Source organism: Haliotis cracherodii, unplaced genomic scaffold (assembly GCF_022045235.1).
Source record: "Haliotis cracherodii isolate W230 unplaced genomic scaffold, xgHalCrac1.p SCAF_5, whole genome shotgun sequence".
In the NCBI taxonomy this organism is placed as follows: Eukaryota; Metazoa; Mollusca; class Gastropoda; order Lepetellida; family Haliotidae; genus Haliotis; species Haliotis cracherodii.
In genome coordinates this window covers 34,399,929-34,420,742 of record NW_027266308.1, presented here as the reverse complement: position 1 = coordinate 34,420,742, position 20,814 = coordinate 34,399,929, and the positions used below count along the sequence as shown (strand labels likewise).

Below are 20,814 nucleotides of genomic sequence, written 5' to 3'. Positions count from 1 at the left end.
AATTCTAACCTGAATCTTCACAGGTTCATCATATGAGTGAAGGACCTTGACATTTGACATAATAATGACATATGATAGGTGTTGAAATAGTTGCTTTGAGTTAATCTGCAATGATTATATAAAATCTGAAACTTGCACCATGTTTTATAATTTGAAACACACACCTTAGAGCCAGGGTAAACCTGGGAGTAGTACTCACGATCATAGGGATGCAACATATATACATAAACATCATATATACAGTGTTGACACGTGAAAGAGTAGATACCTTTAACAGGAGACATCAATACATGTAAACTGTTAAATTTATTTGAAATTTTTATATCAGTCAGAATATTTCTTAAGTAATTTAAACATTTCTTTTGTGTTTTTGATGATACATCACATTTGCTTCCATTATTCAAGATCTAAAATGTTTCATTTTTGAAACATGACAATGGCAACAGTCAAATCTATGCAAAGTTTAAAATCTTTGAGCCTTATATACTTCTAGGGGAATAAATTTTCTAATGCCTTACAATATCTCCAGTTGTTTTACAAACAAAAAAACACACAAAAGTTCTTTATGTTGTCATCATAAGGAGACTCAAACATGATAATATCAGAAAAGTTTACAAAATCAAAAATACATTTTTTATAGTATTTAAGAGCATTACATTACATTTTGAGCAGTGGCCATAATTAGGTAAAATAGCTGTTTGTGGCAGCCATTTTGCAAATTGACGCAAACGTGAAGTTTCAGCTTCCATGGTAAAGTTGTTCTTCTGTTGCAGTTCTAAGGTCAAATTATATTAGCAGAACTTGAATACACAGCTATACATATACCAAATTTTATAACATTTGGAGTGAAATTGGCCAAACATGGCCAAAAATAATTTTTTCCATATGGCTGCCATATTGACAATTGTACATTTTATTGCACAATATTCCTAATTTCAGTGTCAAATTCATGGGAAAAAGAACAATCTTGACAACCAAGTATTTTTAACTTGGAGATACTGTGTGTGAACTTGTAATGTTCTTGCTTGGGGTAGATTTGTCTCACTGGTAAATACAACTGCTTAACTTTCAGCACCCTACAAACTAACATTTGAATTTACCATATCTTTCTCTTTTGGACTGAACTGCAGAATTGTCATAATGGCTTTCAGCATTTGCTTCTTGCCACTTTTATCTGAGCTTATGAGAAAATTATAGACTACATTTTTTAAGTATTCTAAATTGGCATTTTCTCGTGTCACATTTCTTTGCTGTTTCCATAATTCTTCTGTTAACTTTTCATTTTCTTCTTTGAGTTTATCTTGCCTTAGGCTACTGGTATGTTCACTGTCCCTTAACGCTCCTTCTAACTGTCTCTTCTGTTTCCTCAAACTGGATAGTTCCACATCCCTCCGTGCCTGTTCTTGGGAAAAGTGAAGCAGCAAAGTTTCTCCTTGATGTCCATGTGACTGAGCAAGGAGTTCTTTCACAGCATCTTTTCCATCCATATCTTTCTGCTTGCCAGCTTCCATGGCAACATCTGAGTATTCACTCATCTCACTGACATATTCCAGGTCCACATTGTGACTGGTAAAGGTTTTCAGCGCTGATAGTTCTCCATCTTTCTCTGCTAACATTGCAATGGTCCTCTCTCGCTGCTTCTTTAATTCATACTCCATTTCCTTGATTTGTTTGGCATGCTGTGACTTAACTGTTGCCAGTGTTTGTCTGTGCTGTTCCTGATCAGTCTGCAGTGTTTTACTGAGGTGGCTGATTTTCAAATCTTTGGCTTCCTGGACCTCTTTATGCTCCTGGTGACCCAGCTTTAGTTTCTCTCGAAGTTGGATTATTTGATCTTTTAACACCTCCAGATCTTTGTTGGATGAATCCTGCAACAAGTCAAAGGTCACATACAAACACTGCATTGAAAGAGATGAAATGTTCAGACAAAAATATGGAAAGTATAAGCTTTACTGTATTTACTGTACTTTGCCCATGTTAAACATGGAGTCATGGCTCTTTATCTCACCTGATTGTTAAATATGATGACTAAACTATTCTAATGTGTTCATTGTCAGCCTAATGAGGTAGGAAAGCCTGAAGTGATGCAGGTCTCAGACGTTTACCACTTCGGTGAAACCCACGAGCACGCGTATGGTGCTGACAAACCTAGAAACATAATTGAGGCAAAACCGGGATTCGAACCCACAATCATACATTTCTGGGATGCAACTCTGCACAGCGATTTGCGGCGCCTTAGAAGACTGGGCCACCCGTGCCCCTCGTCTAGATGTACTTGAGTAAACAAAAACAAAAGTTTCCGCTTTGTCTGTATCTTGCTTCCTTATGTTTGGTTTTCTTGACCAACTCGGCCAACTTGAGGAATGTAGACTGTGCGAGTGAAGAGCTCAGCTCACATCTGTACACTGTACCTCATGGTACTTCCAAAAGGTGGGGTGAGAGTCCCCCCCAGACCATCAACTGATCGCATTTCTTGCATATTGACAGGGATAACAACGACGCCATCCCTGTCCCACAACACACACACAACTAAAACTTACAATAGTAACAAAACAAAACAGTTACTGAAGAAAAATACTTCCTAAACCAGTTGAATTACTAAGGCGAAATGGGGGTTTAACATTGCGATGAACATTATTGCACTTACATAGCGTGTGTATATAGCATGTGTGTGTGAGGCTGCTTATACTGCTCATACTAGTCTAATGCCGATATTATAGTGCTAGCCCACTGAGATACCATGCTGTAGTTTAACATGAATATCCCTCTCAGACAGTATACTGACACCGAGCCAACCAGTGCTCGTTTTGGCCCTTTAACGCTGATTTTTAGACAGGATAATAACACGTGCCATCTATTAACATCTGGTATGACGCCAGTCAGGAATCGAACCCTGACCTTCAGCTCTGCTACCACAATGGAATTACTAAGTAATTACAACCTGAATATATACTGAATATCAACTCAACTACAAAATGCAACCAAAATGCTGGAAAACAGACAGGAAAGAAGTGAGTTTTTGTCCTGCTTTGCACATCCAGCTATGTGCTAATAAGAGTACAAGTACCCATGTTCAGTTGACAGTGAAAATACAGTGAAAACACAGGCTTAAGGCGATTAATGATAGAGGTATGGTATGCCTACCCCAATGTCAACAAACCTGACACGAGAGACTGTCAGGAGTGATTTTGTTTTGTTTTTTATTGTTTAACATCACACTCAGAAATATGCAGATGACAGTCTGTAAATAACCGAGTCTGGACCAGACAATCCAGTGATTGCCATCATGGGCATAGATCTTCACAACTGGGTTACGATTACATGCATCAACCAAGTCAGTGAGTCTGATCACTTACGACAAGTACGGGCTGCTGAAGACCAATTCTAACCCGGATCAAAAGGGGAATGAATGAAACCTGATTGGGTCCGTGGCAGCAATACCTGGCCTATCTGAGCCTTGTCAGGGAGATTACTCCCAGGTGACTGAGTCACGCCAGTTCAGGGCCTTGGTTCAAGGAGACTACTGCAGACTACTAGACTCGCAGCTTATGAGACAGATCCTAGGCCACCCTTGAAAGTTTTGAAGGAGTTAAATCTGGGGAAAAGTGGGGTGGTGGGGAAAGTCAACACCTTCACTGCATTCTGGTTTAATTTTCTTATTTTACCAAATTTGTATCTTTTCGGGCTCATCCCTGCATCCCGTTATGGTTAACGGACAGACTCACATACTTGGAAAGACTCACATACTTGGAGGGACTCACATACTTGGATAGACTCACATACTTGGACAGATAAACTTGGACAGACTCCCACACTTGGACAGACTCACGTACTTGGATAGACTCACATACTTGGACAGATACACTTGGACAGACTCACATACTTGGATAGACTCACATACTTGGACAGATACACTTGGACAGACTCCCACACTTGGACAGACTCACGTACTTGGATAGACTCACATACTTGGATAGACTCACATACTTGGATAGACTCACATACTTGGACAGACTCACATACTTGGACAGACTCACATACTTGGATAGACTCACGTACTTGGACAGATACACTTGGACAGACTCCCACACTTGGACAGACTCACATACTTGGACAGACTCACATACTTGGACAGACTCACATACTTGGATAGACTCACGTACTTGTACAGATACACTTGGACAGACTCCCACACTTGGACAGACTCACATACTTGGACAGACTCACGTACTTGGATAGACTCACATACTTGAATAGACTCACATACTTGGACAGACTCACATACTTGGACAGACTCACATACTTGGACAGACTCCCACACTTGGACATACTTAGTAATAGACTATCAGTCCTGATCTATTTGATCTACGAAGCAGGAAAACTGATGTAGATAACTCACCTTGTTTTTGTTTTTGAGAACAGACTGTGCTCTCAACTTGTACCTTTCAAATTCCTCTTTGACATGTTCTAATTCTTCTTTGTATTGAGCACACTGTGGATGTAGGCTGTCTGTCTTTTCACTATCCCCAGACAGCAGCCCTACAAACATATACAATGTTTGAGGATTATGAGGATTATCTTACAGTCATTATAATACACAAGCAATAATACCAGTGGTTTATCTCCAAATGCCCCCAAATAGCCAAACTATAAATGGGCAAATAAACCCAACATAGCAACTTTGCAAGTTTTGAAACTTTAGAGCAGAGCTGAATACAAATTCTTCACCAATAGTAAGTTTGAAAAACAGGAATAAGGTAAAACAGACGATAAAAAATGACAGACAAAATCACCCCCAAAATGAAAACATCCACCACTGGGGAAATTTCCCTGGCTGGGGATTTTAATGGGTTCCCGGTGTTTGATGCTCTGCACCGGTTCAATGATCAGGCTCGCACACAGTCTATCTGCTTCCGCATCAGATTCCTAAATCGCATCTTATTCTGTCAACTGGTGGTTCCAGCGGGGGGGGATGCAGGGGTGTGCATGACACTAGGTTTGTCCACCAGTAGAATGGGAATCTATCCAGGACTTCCCTATTCTTCACAAGTAGGGCAAAAGGAGGATATTTTGTTGTTGAGGCCAACAATCTCCTCTCAGATGACCTGATCAACCCTTACTTGTTGTATGATCAAAGTACTACAAGAGGGATCAAAGACAGCTTGGTTACATGAATAACAACCTGCAACATGCCGAGAGACAAATATACATGTTGTGTTGTATATGGAAGCATACAAAACTTAATGCAACTTGACTGGCTATATCCCCCCCGCCCCCTTGTTGCAGAATTTATGACATAATTAAATCTAAACAAACCCTAACCTTTTTTAACCGAGGTGGAACTTGTCATGGAAATTGTTTGGAACCTAAGTCAATCTTGTTGCCATGGAAACGTAAAAAAAAAAAATTTCTAAAATTTCTCAATAGCAAAAGGAGCCAGTTCAGCATGTACCTGACAGACCTGCAAAGTTTGATGAAACAATATTCAACGGTTTATGAGTTATGCTCCGGAAACGAAACGTGACGGACGGACGGACTTCGTGGGGAATAATAAGTAGACAACAGAACAGGTGAACTGGATGCACCATGCAAAGTACCCAGCAGCAGAACGCTGTTGTCTACCAATTACTTATGTTATTCAGTTTATAACGAGAAGAATGTGTCCACTTTACTATTTCAAGGTTCATACAGAGCCTTTTAAAGGCTTAGATTTTCAAGGATCTTTTAGTTGGGTTATAAGATTTAGTCTGTCGATATATTACTAAATCCAGCATACCATATATTGGTAGTAAGACCTAAAAAGCAGTTTGAACATCACTCGGTTTCAAACGATTTATTTTTTACCAAACAATATATATATTAAGTCTGTCATGAATTCTTCAGGGTCTTTGGCACACAAATCTATCACTGTGATAAATCTCACTTAAACATCTTTGGTTCATATTGTTCTGTCCTTTAATACTTTGATGAGCAAGTATATGTCATTTTTGTACATATTCAAGGCTTTTTAAGCCATTTTGGTGATTTTCAAGGCTTTTCAAGGTTGACACTACAAAAATATCAAGGCTTTCCAAGAGGGACCTTAAAGTTCAAAGCCTTTGCAAGCCTGTATGAACCCTGTATTTGAGAGAATTAAAATATACAGTTGAAAGTTTCAACTGTGTTTCTGTTGTTTCAAATGGCAGAAAAAACAAACAATGGCATGCCATGCAACTGAACCATTGGTCCAGTGAGTGAGTGAGTGAGTGAGTTGGGTTTAACGCCGCTTTTAACAGTATTCCAGTTATATCACGGCGCGTCAGCTTTATGTTGGAGGAAAGCCCAAAGTGATGCAGGTCTCAGTCGTTTATCACTTCAATGAAACCCACGAGCACAGGCATTGTGCTGACAAACCTAGAAACACAATCGGGGCGAACCGGCAATCATAGGTTTCTGGCATGCCCAAGGGACGCAACCCTGCACAGCAAATCGCAGCGCCTTAGAGGACTGGGCCATCTATTCCCCCAAACCATTGGTCCAGGTCACCACAGACTAGGAAATCATATACACACCTAGGATGTTTATAGGATTCTCCAGTGTTATGTTGGCAGCTTTAAGTTGCTCCAATAGATGAACAATTCTCTCTGCTATGGCATCAGGATCCAGGTGGCTGTCTTCTACAGGGAGGGAGGAGACTGCAGCTGTTGCCAGGACCGTGTTCTCATGGTCCAGCTGACTGACCCTCTCCTTCAGCTTGGTGATCACCTCCTGGTCTTTAACCCTCATCTTGTCGTAGTTGCCGATGATGTCCGATATTTCCGACAGGTTGGCTTCCAGACTGCATATTCTTTCTTCCGACTGCTGTGCACACACGTTGTGTTGATATTCTGCCTCATTCGCCCGCCTTGTTTCTTCAGCAACTTGCTGCTGGTAGTTTGTCTGCATGTAGAAAACATTGTATATACAAACTACGAACAAGAAAAAAAAGTGAGCGTGGCTAGCTAATATCCCCGACCCGCCTAGTGTGTCAGTAGTTTCAAATTAAATAGCAAGGAGGGGGTTAGGGTTTGAAAATTTCATAAAAAAATGGAAAATTAATAAAAACAATTTCTTTCTTTTGACTGCACCCCTCCATATGACACAGATTATATGTACTCAGTTTAAGATGAATCCACTGAATAGTTTAAAAGAAAATGGGCGGACAAAGTTTTCAGACGGACGTTAGGGTTTGAAAAATTCATAAAAAAATGGAAAATTAATAAAAACATATTTTCTTTTGACTGCACCCCTCCGTATGACACAGATTATATGTAGTAAGTTTGAGATGAATCCACTGAATAGTTTAAGAGAAATCGCGGGGACAAAGTTTTCGGACGGACGGACGGAACCTTGGTATAACTACATATACAGAATATGTAGCTAAAATGTCGGGGGTATAAAAATTAAAACTCCACTGGGTGAAAATGATGTGATCAGTGACATCATTACATAGGTGAGTACTAACATTGACTGACACTGCTGTCACCTCTGTCAGCATTCTCATTAAGTTTAGAGTGGGTGAGTGAGTGAGTGGGTATGGTTTTATGCAGCTTTTAGCAATATTCCAATATCACGGTGGGGAAACCGGAAAATGGACTTGACATATTGCAATAATCTTCCTATGTAGGGAATTGAACCCGGGTCTTCGGTGTGATGAGCCAATGCTTTAAACCACTAGGCTACCCCCATCGCCCCCATCAAGTTTTGAAGCTAGAGTCTTTGTCTTGAGTATGTTTCATGTTTCATAAAGAAATGTGGAATAGTTTAAGTTCCACACTTGGCTGACTTGAATACTTGCTAACTTCCATAGAAGTGCAAATGCACCTGCACATTAGTGCAATGACCCTGTGCCTCACCAGGGTATGCAGTCAACAAAGACAGCCACTTAACAATGTCAGCATTCATCATTGTTCATAGTCAAATCATTTTTGCACAAATACTGACAACTAAAACGAATGTCAGAGAAGTTTACAGAACCAATATGCATTCTGAGAGAATATAATAGCATGGTCCAAACACCAAATCAAATTCAAAATATATTTAACTTTTGCAGAAACAGAACATATGTGTGCATCCCATCACAAACTTATTACACTCCAAATTTCCCTACATTTTTTTTTAAAATGGCTCAGTAATAATTATTTTCACAGTCATCATTCACAGTTCTATTTCAGTAAACATGTTTCCAAAACCAGGAGTGACTACATTTGAACTAGAAATGCAAATAATTTTGCTTTTCACTGACCAACAATAAGCCTTCTTACCAAGAAAATGGAAACTGATATCGCTGACAGCTACATATTCTGTAGAATGTCACTGGGACAGACGGATATTCTGTAGAAAGTCCCTACTTAGATCAGTAAGATGATGTCACTGGAGGTTAATGAGGTCTGTTTCAGGCCCCTTAGTTAACACTAATATAGAAGAAATACAAAAATACTACTACAGGTTTGATTTCTGTTTCGGGAATTTGTTTCATTAGACTGTGAGAGTAAAATCTCCTGAGAATATTGAAAAGGACAAGTTATGGCTTCTACATCAGACTCCAGTGTTTTGGGAGCAGGCTGCTTACATGCTTTGTCTGAAAATATGATCAGGATATTTTTGAAGAAAAGAAGTTCTGCTTTAAAATTGAAGCTTGCCAATGATGTTGTGGAACTTGTAATAAAAATGGTTACCACAAATACTAATTCATGTATACTACTCAAAAGAAGTTAAGGATCATCCGATTCTTCCATAATGGTAAAGTTAATCTGTCATGACATGAGAGATTAACTATAATAATATGAAAGAATCAGGTGATCCTTAACTTCTTTTGAGTAGTATATATGTCACCTTGAGTTCCTCCATTTCTTTTTGCAGTTCCAACAACAATGGCGATGGAGTGTTAGATTTGTTGTCCGATTCCTTCAGCTGCTTCCTTACAGCTGCCAGTTCTTCAGACAACAAATTAATTCTTTTTTCGTACAGTTCAAGGTCTTGTGAGCCATTATTTTTCTCTTTTAGGGCACTCTGTACTGTGTCAAGCTGGATAAAAAGAACATAGAACAACAGTTAGGTTTAACAAATCAGAATCATGTACATGATTCACCATCCATCAAATATTGCAAAAGTCTGCATTAACTGAATATGTCTGATCAAGTGTCATATACACTGCTGTAAATAGGTGAAGATCTGGTTGAGAATTGTTGTCAGAGGTGACTAACGGGATCGGGTGGTCAGTTCTTACAGAGCTCCAGATAAGCTGCATATCTGCGTGAAATACGCATCAGAAATGCAGAAATACACAGTAAAATATAATCCAAGCGTATCAAATACGCAACGAACATTACAGATACGCTACAAAAATAAAACTTGTGCATATCATCAAAATATTGTGAAGTAACCCTGCGTATTCGATTAGCAAATCAGCAACTTATTTTGAAATTATAAAGGGGCATTCCGTCAACCTTGCCAAACTCCACGATGACAGTTACATCATGATCATTTGAGTCCTATAAAGCTCTCGAACCCACACGACACCAGTTTGCAGGGACTAGATGAATAGTGTTTATAAATATTTAACTTAAATACCCACATGTGTAAAAACTAGTGGGTAAAAGAAATTTGAATACGCAGGTAGAATTACTGATACCCAATGATTTTAAAATGCATGGGTAAAATACCCACAACACCAAAAGCTTATCTGGAGCTCTGTCTTACCATGTGACCAATGTCAGCCAATCATCATACAGATACATGTTGAGCTTATGAAAGTAAAACACTGATTAATAACCATTACCTGTGTTTCCAGCTGTTCTTTTGCTGTCCTCTCCTGCCCCAATAGTAACTGTAGTTCTTTAAGCATGACACCATGATCAGTTTCTTCCTTTTGACGCTCCAGCTGATGTGCTCGAATTTTGCTTCTTAGCTGCAAAGAAAACAAATTAAATTGAGAGAGAGGGCAAGACCACAGAGGGCATCTATCTGCTAGTGTATAGAGAGTTGGTCCACACTTCCATCAGGTCAGGTGCGACTCCACGAAACCTTGTACTTCCTGCACTCTATGCAGGCTGAAGATGGTGAGGGAGACACCATTCTTCCCTTGACACTTCATACCGTGATCAAACCTTAATCAACCAAACGTAAGATACTAAGCATCTATGACTGTCACTAGAAAGCAGAAACCATATCTACAGTGAGTGAGTGAGTGTGGGTGGGTGGGTGAGTGAGTGAGTGAGTGAGTGAGTGAGTGAGTGAGTGAGTGAGTGAGTGAGTGAGTGAGTGAGTGAGTGAGTGAGTGAGTGAGTGAGTGAGTGAGTGAGTGAGTGAGTGAGTTGGGTTTAACTCCGCTTTGACCAGTACTCCAGTTATATCACATTATGTCAGCTTATTGTGGGAGGAAAGCCTGAATTGATGTTAGATGTTTACCACTTATATGAAACCCACAAGCACGGGTATCTAGTTGACAAACCTATTCTGGGCCTTGTAAATGGCTCAGACACGACCTGGAATTTGAATACAGAGGCTGCCTAAGACACAAAGAAAAAGGATGCAAACAAACAATTACCGAATAGCTTAAAATGTCTTTGACTTAACATAAAAATGATATTACCTCTGACAGCTGACTTTGCAATGCAGTTTGCTCCTTTTGGCTTTTTTCAGTCGTGAGATGAAGAATATTTTGTAAATCTTCAATTTCCATCTGGAAAACAATGAGTTAATTGTATTAATGCCTCTAGGTACAGTGTGACCTATCCAGATCTTGACTGCCTCTTTCACAATACACTGGCTGAGAGGGACCCATATCAATGGTCATTTAATGAATAGTTCATTATTGATCCGCAGTGGGCAAAAATATAATGCATACTAACTTCTCCTTGCAGTAGCTGCAAAAAAAACCACACAGGAGAGGTTTACGGTCAGACTTCTTCGAGACTGATTAATTTCACAACTTAACACATTTTACCTCTAAACAAAATGTCCAAAGAGTAAGTATTTGGTTTGTTGTTTAACGCCGCACTCAGCAATATTCCAGCTATATGACGGCGGTCTGTTAATAATCGAGTCTGGACCAGACAATCCAGTGATTAATATCATGAGCATCGATCCACGCAATTGGGATCGATGATATGCATCAACCAAGTCAGCGAGCCTGACCACCCGATCCAGTTAGTCGCCTTTTACAACAAGCAGAGTCGCCTTTTACAGCAAGCATGGGTTGCCGAAGACCTATTCTACCCTGGAATCGTCACGGGTTCAAAGAGTGAGTGCTGGGACAGAAGTGGTGCAATCTAGGGCTGGGATGGGTAACTCGGGTACTCGGGTCGGGTGGGTCCTGAGTAGGGCCCAGGTACCCACAGGTCTATCCGGACCCGTGGTTAGTCACGTGGCATATTGTTTAGAGACAAAAACTCACCATAGTTCAGTGGTTACACTACAAGTCACTAATTTTCGCATTTCTTTTTGATGAAGCACACATTCCTTTTGACTTGTATATGTTTGAGTAAAGATAAAGCTTCAGTCAACTTCAGTGAACGCATGATCTGATTGTTTGATATATGTATCTAAATAGTTTTAGACGGGGCTGCGGTAAAACAATTACCAACAATCAGACATTTTAATAGAGGATCAGGTACCCGGGTAGGGTAGGGTCGGGTAATAGAGGATCAGGTACCCGGGTAGGGTCAGGTAATAGAGGATCCGGTACCTGGGTAGGGTCGGGTAATAGTGGATCAGGTACCCAGGTAGGGTCGGGTAATAGTGGATCAGGTACCTGGGTAGGACCGGCTAAAAGAGGATTAGGTACACGGGTAGGGTCGGGTGATAGAGGATCCGGTACCCAACTAGGGTCGGGTAATAGAGGATCAGGTACATGGGTAGGGTCGGGTAATAGAGGATCAGGTACCCGGGTAGGATCGGCTAAAAGAGGATCAGGTACACGGGTAGGGTCGGGTGATAGAGGATCAGGTACCCGGGTAGGGTCGGATAATAGAGGATCAGGTACTTGTGTAGGGTCGGATGATAGAGGATCAGGTACTTGTGTAGGGTCGGATGATAGAGGATCAGGTACCCGGGTAGGGTCGGGTAATAGAGGATCAGGTACCCAGGTAGGGTCGGATGATAGAGGATCAGGTACCCGGGTAGGGTCGGGTAATAGAGGATCAGGTACCCAGGTAGGGTCGGATAATAGAGGATCAGGTACCCGGGTAGGGTCGGGTAATAGAGGATCAGGTACACAGGTAGGGTCGGATGATAGAAGATCAGGTACCCAGGTAGGGTCGGGTAAAAGAGGATCAGGTACCCAGGTAGGGTCGGGTAATAGAGGATCAGGTACCCAGGTAGGGTCGGGTAATAGAGGATCAGGTACCCGGGTAGGGTCAGGTAATAGAGGATCAGGTACCCGGGTAAGGTCGGGTAATAGAGGATCAGGTACCCGGGTAGGGTCGGGTAATAGAGGATCAGGTACCCGGGTAGGGTCGGGTAATAGAGGATCAGGTACCCAGGTAGGGTCGGGTAATAGAGGATCAGGTACCCGGGTAGGGTCGGGTAATAGAGGATCACTTACCCTGGTAGGGTCGGGTAATAGAGGATCAGGTACCCGGGTAGGGTCGGGTAATAGAGGATCACTTACCCTGGTAAGGTCGGGTAATAGAGGATCACTTACCCGGGTAGGGCCTGGTAATAGAGGATCAGGTACCCGGGTAGGGTCGGGTGATAGAGGATCAGGTACCCGGGTAAGGTCGGGTAATAGAGGATCAGGTACCTGGGTAGGGTCGGGTGATAGAGGATCAGGTACCCGGGTAGGGTCGGGTAATAGAGGATCAGGTACCCGGGTAAGGTCGGGTAATAGAGGATCAGGTACCTGGGTAGGGTCGGGTGATAGAGGATCAGGTACCCGGGTAGGGTCGGGTAATAGAGGATCAGGTACCCGGGTAGGGTCGGGTGATAGAGGATCAGGTACCCGGGTAGGGTAGGGTAATAGAGGATCAGGTACCTGGGTAGGGTCGGGTGATAGAGGATCAGGTACCCGGGTAGGGTCGGGTAATAGAGGATCAGGTACCCAGGTAGGGTCTGGTAATAGAGGATCAGGTACCCGGGTAGGGTCGGGTAATAGAGGATCAGGTACCCGGGTAGGGTCGGGTGATAGAGGATCAGGTACCCGGGTAGGGTAGGGTACCCGGGTAGTAAATTTGGACTCATCCCAACCCTAGTGCAATCATGTACAGGCTCATCTGTAGTAAACTAAGCATTTGACTGATATAACTAATATACAGTAAACTATGGTTATAACGATCTCAAAGGGACCACAAATTTTAATTCATTATAACCGTAGTTCATTATAAGCATATGTACAGCATTTATACAACAAATGGACGGAACCATGAAACAATTCGTTATATCCGTTGTATATTCATTGTAAGAGTGTTTGTTATAATGTAGTTTACTGTACCCTCATTTTCTTCTTGTCTGCTAGGAAGCTGGCCTCCAGGCGAGACTTCTCCTGAGTCAGGGTTGCCAGAGAGGAGGACAGAGTGTGGATCTGTGTTGTCTCATCCTGGCTCTCTCCACTGGTCTGCAACACAACATCAGTACAGAAGTAGTACCTGCTGTTAACACAAGGCAATGCCCAAACCGGTTGCAATCATTTACCAAATGTTTTGGGCATTGAGATACTCTCTGCTATAACACTATTTTTGTATTACGAGGTGTGTACGGACACATAACGGTACATGTACGTAGCATAAGGGTCATATGTATAATTGCATGAAATTTAAAGTAAAATTAAATGAATTTGGATATTCAGGATTTTAGCATACTTATCCTGATGCAACACGCAACAATTTCTACTCTTCAATCATATAAAACAAAACCCCAGACAGGCCTTTTCTTTGTGTGAGGTTCCCACTGCCAGTGGTTACAAATCAGAGTTATCTGTCCTTGATATCTCACCACCTCCTCATCAGCACATATCCAGATGGGGTTGGTTGGTTGTTTTTTTTGTTTTACGCCGCACTCAGCAATATTCCAGCTATATGACAGCTATATGTTTGTAAATAATCGAGTCTGGACCAGACAATCCAGTGATTAATATCATGAGCATTGATCTACGCAATTGCGATCGATGACATGCATCAACCAAGTCAGAGAGCCTGACCACCCGATCCCGTTAGCCGCCTTTTACGACAAACATAGTCGTCTTATACGACAAGCATGGGTTGCCGTGCATTGTGAGTACCGTATTAAACCTACTAAGCACCCAGTGCGCACTCAAAATTAGAAATAGGGGGCTCTTATCAGAATCTTATTTTGGTGAAAGTTGAAAGAGTAGAGTTTCTAATTTTGTGGTTTATGCTGACAGACTGAAATGTTTATGTACGACAGATACATGATTCCAGAATTTAACTGCCAATAATTAAGGGTACATATAACACACGAGTGCGTATTGTACGCGAAAAAATAAGTCTTGTGTACATTGATCAATCGGAAGGGCGCTAGTTGGGATTGTTCACTTGGCAATATCTTATTAGAGCAGGGCGCTTATTACATCGAATACGGTACATGTATCAGCTCATGAAGGAGCTTGGAGCATGTGCAGCAGCGACAGAGAATGTATTCCTTGTGCATCATGCAAGGGTGACTCGCACAGTATAAATACAGTCTACAAAGAGTTCAGGTTTATTTTTCACATATCTTCAACACGAGAATGTTCTGTCAAAGTGTAAAAGTAGGATTGTGTTTTAAGTTGGGAAATATCCTCTAACTCTCCATTCCTAAAAAATAATGGGAAGTTATGAAAAAATCACTTGTCTGGGTGATTCTTAACTGTTCACCATGAACCCCTTATACTTCAAGACCAATCTCGAAAACCCCTAACAGTGAGGTATCTGTTTGTAGCAGGGCGTAGAGTCATCCCACAGATGACATCCTTACCTTGTCAGCTTGCTGATGGGGTTAACCTCTTTGGTCATGAGGACAAGGCGTCCGACCTCGGTCAGAAGGTCCGTGGTTCGAATACCATCACGGAACTCGGAAATTTTATGGCCGCTACATGTGGAGAGAGCAGACCCTGGGCAGTAATCTCAATACAGACAATGAAAGGCCAGGAGGAAAAAACAGTAGACGCAGTAAACAAAATAGAACAGAAGTAAACAGAAGAAGAAAAAAGAAACCCACACTCATTGAGGAACCTGACCGAAGAGTGCACTGAAACTTTCCCCCAATTCTAAATACATGTTCGAGATCCTTAGGGTATAACCTGTGTGACTGCATACTAGAAACCTGTGTTTTATTTCTGATATGACATAACAGACCAACCAGTCATGACATAAGCTCACCCGACTTTCAGTCAAGTGAGTTAAAAAGGAGTACTCACACTGGCTGCCTGATCAGCTGCAACCTGGCCTGACCGGAGGGGATCGGTGAAGTCACTGGGATCAACACTCTTTCTGGGGGCAACAGACAGAACCTTCAAGCTGGCCTCAAGAGCCTCTTTCTCCTTAACAAGTCCTTTGTAGGCCCTAACAACATCTGAAGAGAAAACAATATTATCAGAAACACCATAGGCCATTGAATTCTGAAGACCATGAATTTGTTTGAGATCATTATACATCATGGAGAATAGTAACTGATCATATTTCAAATAATTTTTTAATGTGAAGTTTATACTAGATATACAGCTTTAACATTGAGTGAGTATGGTTTTACAGCGCTTTTAACAATATTCCAGCAATATCACAACGGGGGTCACCAAAAATGGGCTTCACACATTGTACCCATGTCAGAATCGAACCCGTGATGAGGGAACGCTTTAACCACTAGGCTACCGACCGGCCCTTTTAATATTGAGGGAGAGCCCAGGCCTATGGTACCTAAACTGACAGTATTATTAAGCACAATTTGATGTTCATAAGTCACTCTTGAGACTGATTCTAAATATAACTTACTCCCATTTTCATAGAGAACATGGGTACAATGTGTGAAGTCCATTTCTGGTATTTCCCGTGATATTGCTGGAATATTGCTAAAAGCAGCCTAAAACCATACTCACTCACTCACTCATAGAGAACACCTGGGACTATCCTATCAGGAACACAGACAGTTCATGACCAAGTAGACACTTATCTTGTCACAGGTTTGCAAACATTGTATTGGAAGAAGTCAGAAATGTATGTCTGTATGTCTGTGATTGAATATTCTCACTTGCACCATCAACATGAACACAACGAAAGATACACACTAGTTTGTTTATTGTTTATTTCTTGTTTAACACCACACTCGGCAATATTCCAGCTAAATACGGCAGTCTGTAAATAATCGAGTCTAGACCAGACAACACAGTGCTTGACATCACAAGCATCGATCCACGCAATTGGGATACGATGACATGCATCAACCAAGTCGGTGAGCCTGACTACCCGATCCTGTTTGTCAAGCATAGTCACCAATTATGGCAAGTATGGGTTGCTGAAGACCTATTCCACCACGGATCTTCATGGGTCAAGATACACACTGAAAACTAATGACTTCATGCATAAACTGACAGTCAACAACATTCTGTAGTTATCAATCAAAATACTTTAGCACCTATTTGACACGAATCATCTTCAAAATATATGAAAGATGGCTATCTGGCAGACATAGTGAAATTCAAATTTTGATGCCTTGAACAAACTTGAACTCCCTTGTAGTAACAAGCATCATACATGACGAAAAACATACGACAACAGAAGTTCACATGGCCTTTCGAGCCACCAGAAAAAGGACAATATCTAACTTACATTTGATACGACTGGATGTTGTTGTTGTTTGTTGTTTTATGCGCACTCAGCAATATTTCAGCTATATGACGGCGGTCTGTAAATAATCGAGTCTGGACCAGACAATCCAGTGATTGATATTATGAGCATCGATCCACGCAATTGGGATTGATGACATTCATCAACCAAGTCAGCGAGCCTGACCACCTGATCCTGTTAGTCAGCTTTTACGACAAGCATAGTCACCTTTCACGGCAAGTATGGGTTGCTGAAGACCTATTCTACCCCGGAATCTTCATGGGTCCGATGATATGACTGGAGGTCAATGGAAGTTACAAATGGCTTTTGTCCAGGTGAACAAAAAGCAAGAGTATCTACATCAGAGTCTTCAATGATATCTGTGGATCTGTTTTGTTCTGTTATTATATAGTATTCTGTAGACCTGAGGTACACAGCGGTAGAACGCCCATCTGGAGAGCGAAAAGTCTTGGGTTCAATCCTGGGATACGTCATGCCAAAAGACCATAAAAAATGGTACCTGTTGTTAGCCTGTCCGGGGCTTGGCATTTAAAGGGCTAAAACAAGGACTGGTTGGCTTGGAGTCAGTATACTTTGTCTGAGTGGGGTATTCATGTTACACTGTGGAAAGTTATCTCACTTGGCTAGAAATATAAAATCGGCATTAGTATGCACTTGTACAAGCAGTCAAACACATACACACATGCGCATGCACGTAATTTATAAGTGCAATAATCTCGGATGCGACTTTAAACCCCATTTCAGCTAACCTCACAGCACTCTGGATTCATACTTTTGGATCCTAGTGCTCTGTACATCTGATGTACCTACCACGTAGTTTGGATTCATATTTCTGGATCTGTTCCTTCTGTGATTCTACAATGTTCTGAAGGTCTGAAGTCGTTGGTCGTTCCATTGGAAATCGGCTTCAAAGCTTCATTTCCCTGCACTACAAAAGACAGAAAAAAGTGTAAAATGTTTTGCAGCTAACCTGCATCATATATAAATCTTTAGTCATCAGAATGCTTGCAAGCAATGCTACAAGAGAATATCAATAGTAATCATTGTTAATATTTCTAAGAATTCTAGTTAATATGTTGGTTTAAATTGCACTATACAAATGTTTTTGATTTCCAAAAGAAGTCCTCTTCACTGTCAGCCGGGGCGGTTGGATAGCCTAGTGTTTAAAGTGTTCGCTTGTCACGCTGAAGACCCGGGTTCGATTCCTGACATGGGTTCAATGTGTGAAGCCCATTTCTGGAGTCCTATGCCGTGATATTGCTGGAATATTGCTAAAAGCGACGTAAAACCATACTCACTCACTCACTGTCAGCTGACCCTTATTAGCTGTGTGGATAAGAGTTTTCCTTCACCACTGTTCTGCGCAATTACCAGGTGTGAAAACTTTCCTTCATTCAAATAATGCCACATCCAACTAGATGCACATAAATGGGGAAGGTGGGTGGGATTATCACTGATGTAACAGAGGTAGTATTCTTAGAATTATTAACGATGGTAACTAGTTTTTGATAATTCCTGCACACACCATGCCTCTATTACATCATTGGCAGAAAAGCCAGAGGACTGGTGGGTTCTTACACCTAGTAATCCTAGGAGAGCTGACTGCAAATCCTTATCTATAAGCCACCATGAAGTATTATCAGAACATAACCTCTGAAAGGTCCTATTCAGAGATAAACCTCCTGTGTTTTGAAAATTGATGTAGTCACAGTATGGATAATATACCTCTTACATTAATTTGAAACCTAGCGCTTTAGAGTGGGGTTCCAAATGTATAAATATAAGTAAGTACAATGTGTCCACTTGTAGGGCCCGTGGATCTGGAACCGGACTGACGGAAACAGAGAGTTGGTTGTTCAGATATGTTTGTATTTTGTTTAACGCCGCACCCAGCAATATTCCAGCTATATGAGGGCGGTCTGTAAATAATTGAGTCTGGACCAGACAATCCAGAGATATGTGGTATATATACATCCAGCTGACGGGTGTTCCACTGTAATGTTATCCACTTGAATATGTCTGATGGAGAGACCCTTTCCATGTTAAGATCGTGTTCTTCCCTGACACGTCTGCTAAGATGTTGAATTTTCCCGCGATGTGTGGGGACTCCATCCTGCATCTCATGAACTCTGCCAAGACAAACCAAAGTGTAGTCTCCTTCAACAAACTCTTGATCTTGCTCCCCCTTTCTTCTGGTTATACGCAACCACTGTGGTAGAATCGATGACGGTATCAGGTGATGTTTCCATGTCATGAGTCCATATCAAATTGCTCGCATTTCGAGGCTGTTTATGTACAGCTTCTTCCAATGGTCTAGCCAGCGTCCAGGGACAGTTAATCTGTCCATGTGAGCTCCCATCCTTAACTGGATGTGACTGTGAACAGGTTGTGTTCAGGCGCAGGGAATAAGAGGGGAATTCTTGTCATCACTAAGGTGTTCAGGTTCTCCGATCTCATTGAGTTCAACCAAACTTGGAGTGGTCGTAGCTGAAATTTTTCTCTCAAGGTTAGATCCTGCATAGATGCTACTGTCCGTTCCTAGGCATGACATCAACCTGTGAATTGACTTGTCTGTATGATCTTTAACTTGTATGATCTTATCCTCGTTTTTTATGAAGCCCTGGTGTAAAAAGAATAAGGATCCTATACACACACGAGACCCTGCACTGGCTTGATCTCAAACTGTATTTCATTTGTTGATCAATGTGAGGATACCCCCTTAACTATCAATAAAAGAAACAAATTTATGAGCTGATGGGTTTGCACATCACAAAGTCGTGAACTATTTGAAATTTCTCTAATATCATTTGGGTATCATTCGGGTATCAACAGGAAAAAAACAATAACAAAGGCAACAACCAGTCCCGGTGAATTGTCAGAGTTCAGTGCCCCTTTAACTGTAAGTTAACCTCGTAAGTGTCTTAGACTTGACTATAAGTAAATTTGCACTCAAATTTGTTCTTAGGTTAACAGTATGGAGGTGGATCTATCGGTTAGGCGTTCGGGCTATAAACAATCCCAAATCGTAAGTTTGAATTTGTTGCTTGTCTTAATGACATACGTGACCTACGGCAGAGATCGTCTTCACGACAAGGTGCTCTGCTGCAGTTATCTTCATATTTTAACATAAACATACCTATTAGAGACTGTTTAATTAGTGGATTACAATGCCACTGACAGGTGAGTTTGGCATTTGTATCGCGGTATACTCCACAACAACAAACTGGGCCTAAGCTAGACTTCCGCGGAAATACAGTCCGAAGCTGAATAGGCGACAGCCTTTGTTCAATGACACGACCATCGTTCTGTTTCCAGCAGTACTGTAATCATAAAACGCTCAGAGCTTCTTAACCATCTACATTTCAATTTGTCGGACATAGCATATTTATTTACCTCCAGGCCACTTCAACGTGGCAGCCTTGTTTTGGTTATGAATGACGGCGAATTCAGCTGCGACTGATCTTGTAATCTCGCCCGATATGACAATGGCAGCCGTCACATCTTGCTTTTTGAAATTATGTACTGTATCGATATATAGATTACTAAACTAAATATAGCTATTACGTTTGGAAATACACGAATTATAATAAAAACGATGTCTAACGGAGAAGAGTGTAGTTATAACTAAGTACTCACGTAAACTTTGCACATCTAAATTAATTCTACGTTGGTATACGGATGGCGTATATATAGAATACTGAACGGGCTTCCGTGTAATACCACTTTTAGGAAACGAGTGATTAGTTCTGATATCTAACGAGCGATAGAGTCTGATACCAGAACTATTCACAAGTTTCGTAAAATTGGTATTACACGGGGGCGAGTTTAGTATTATATTTATTACATGTTGTTTATAAGGAAAAAATAATTTCACTGTCATGTGTGAATATACCAGACACCATACACCGGTATATAGTCTCTGGAGTATGCGCAGACATCTACCCGATCCACAGCTCACTCCAATGATGGACCCTCGTATTAATTAACCATGCTCCAACTGAGTTTAACAAAATAAAAC

At 41.2% G+C, this 20,814-nt stretch overlaps 1 protein-coding gene across 1 annotated transcript; it reads right to left on the bottom strand.

Moving 5' to 3' along the window:
- Positions 1–842: 842 nt before the first annotated feature.
- Positions 843–20,247, bottom strand: LOC139442390 (GRIP and coiled-coil domain-containing protein 1-like). Its single transcript, XM_071223194.1, has 10 exons — positions 20,190–20,247; positions 17,607–17,724; positions 15,374–15,528; positions 13,451–13,573; positions 10,613–10,702; positions 9,800–9,928; positions 8,854–9,045; positions 6,552–6,918; positions 4,400–4,539; positions 843–1,868 (listed from the first exon to the last, which is right to left on the bottom strand). Exons 2-10 carry the CDS (start codon positions 17,689–17,691, stop codon positions 1,077–1,079), a joined length of 2,073 nt encoding a protein of 690 aa, XP_071079295.1. The 5' UTR covers positions 17,692–17,724; positions 20,190–20,247; the 3' UTR covers positions 843–1,076.
- Positions 20,248–20,814: the final 567 nt, after the last annotated feature.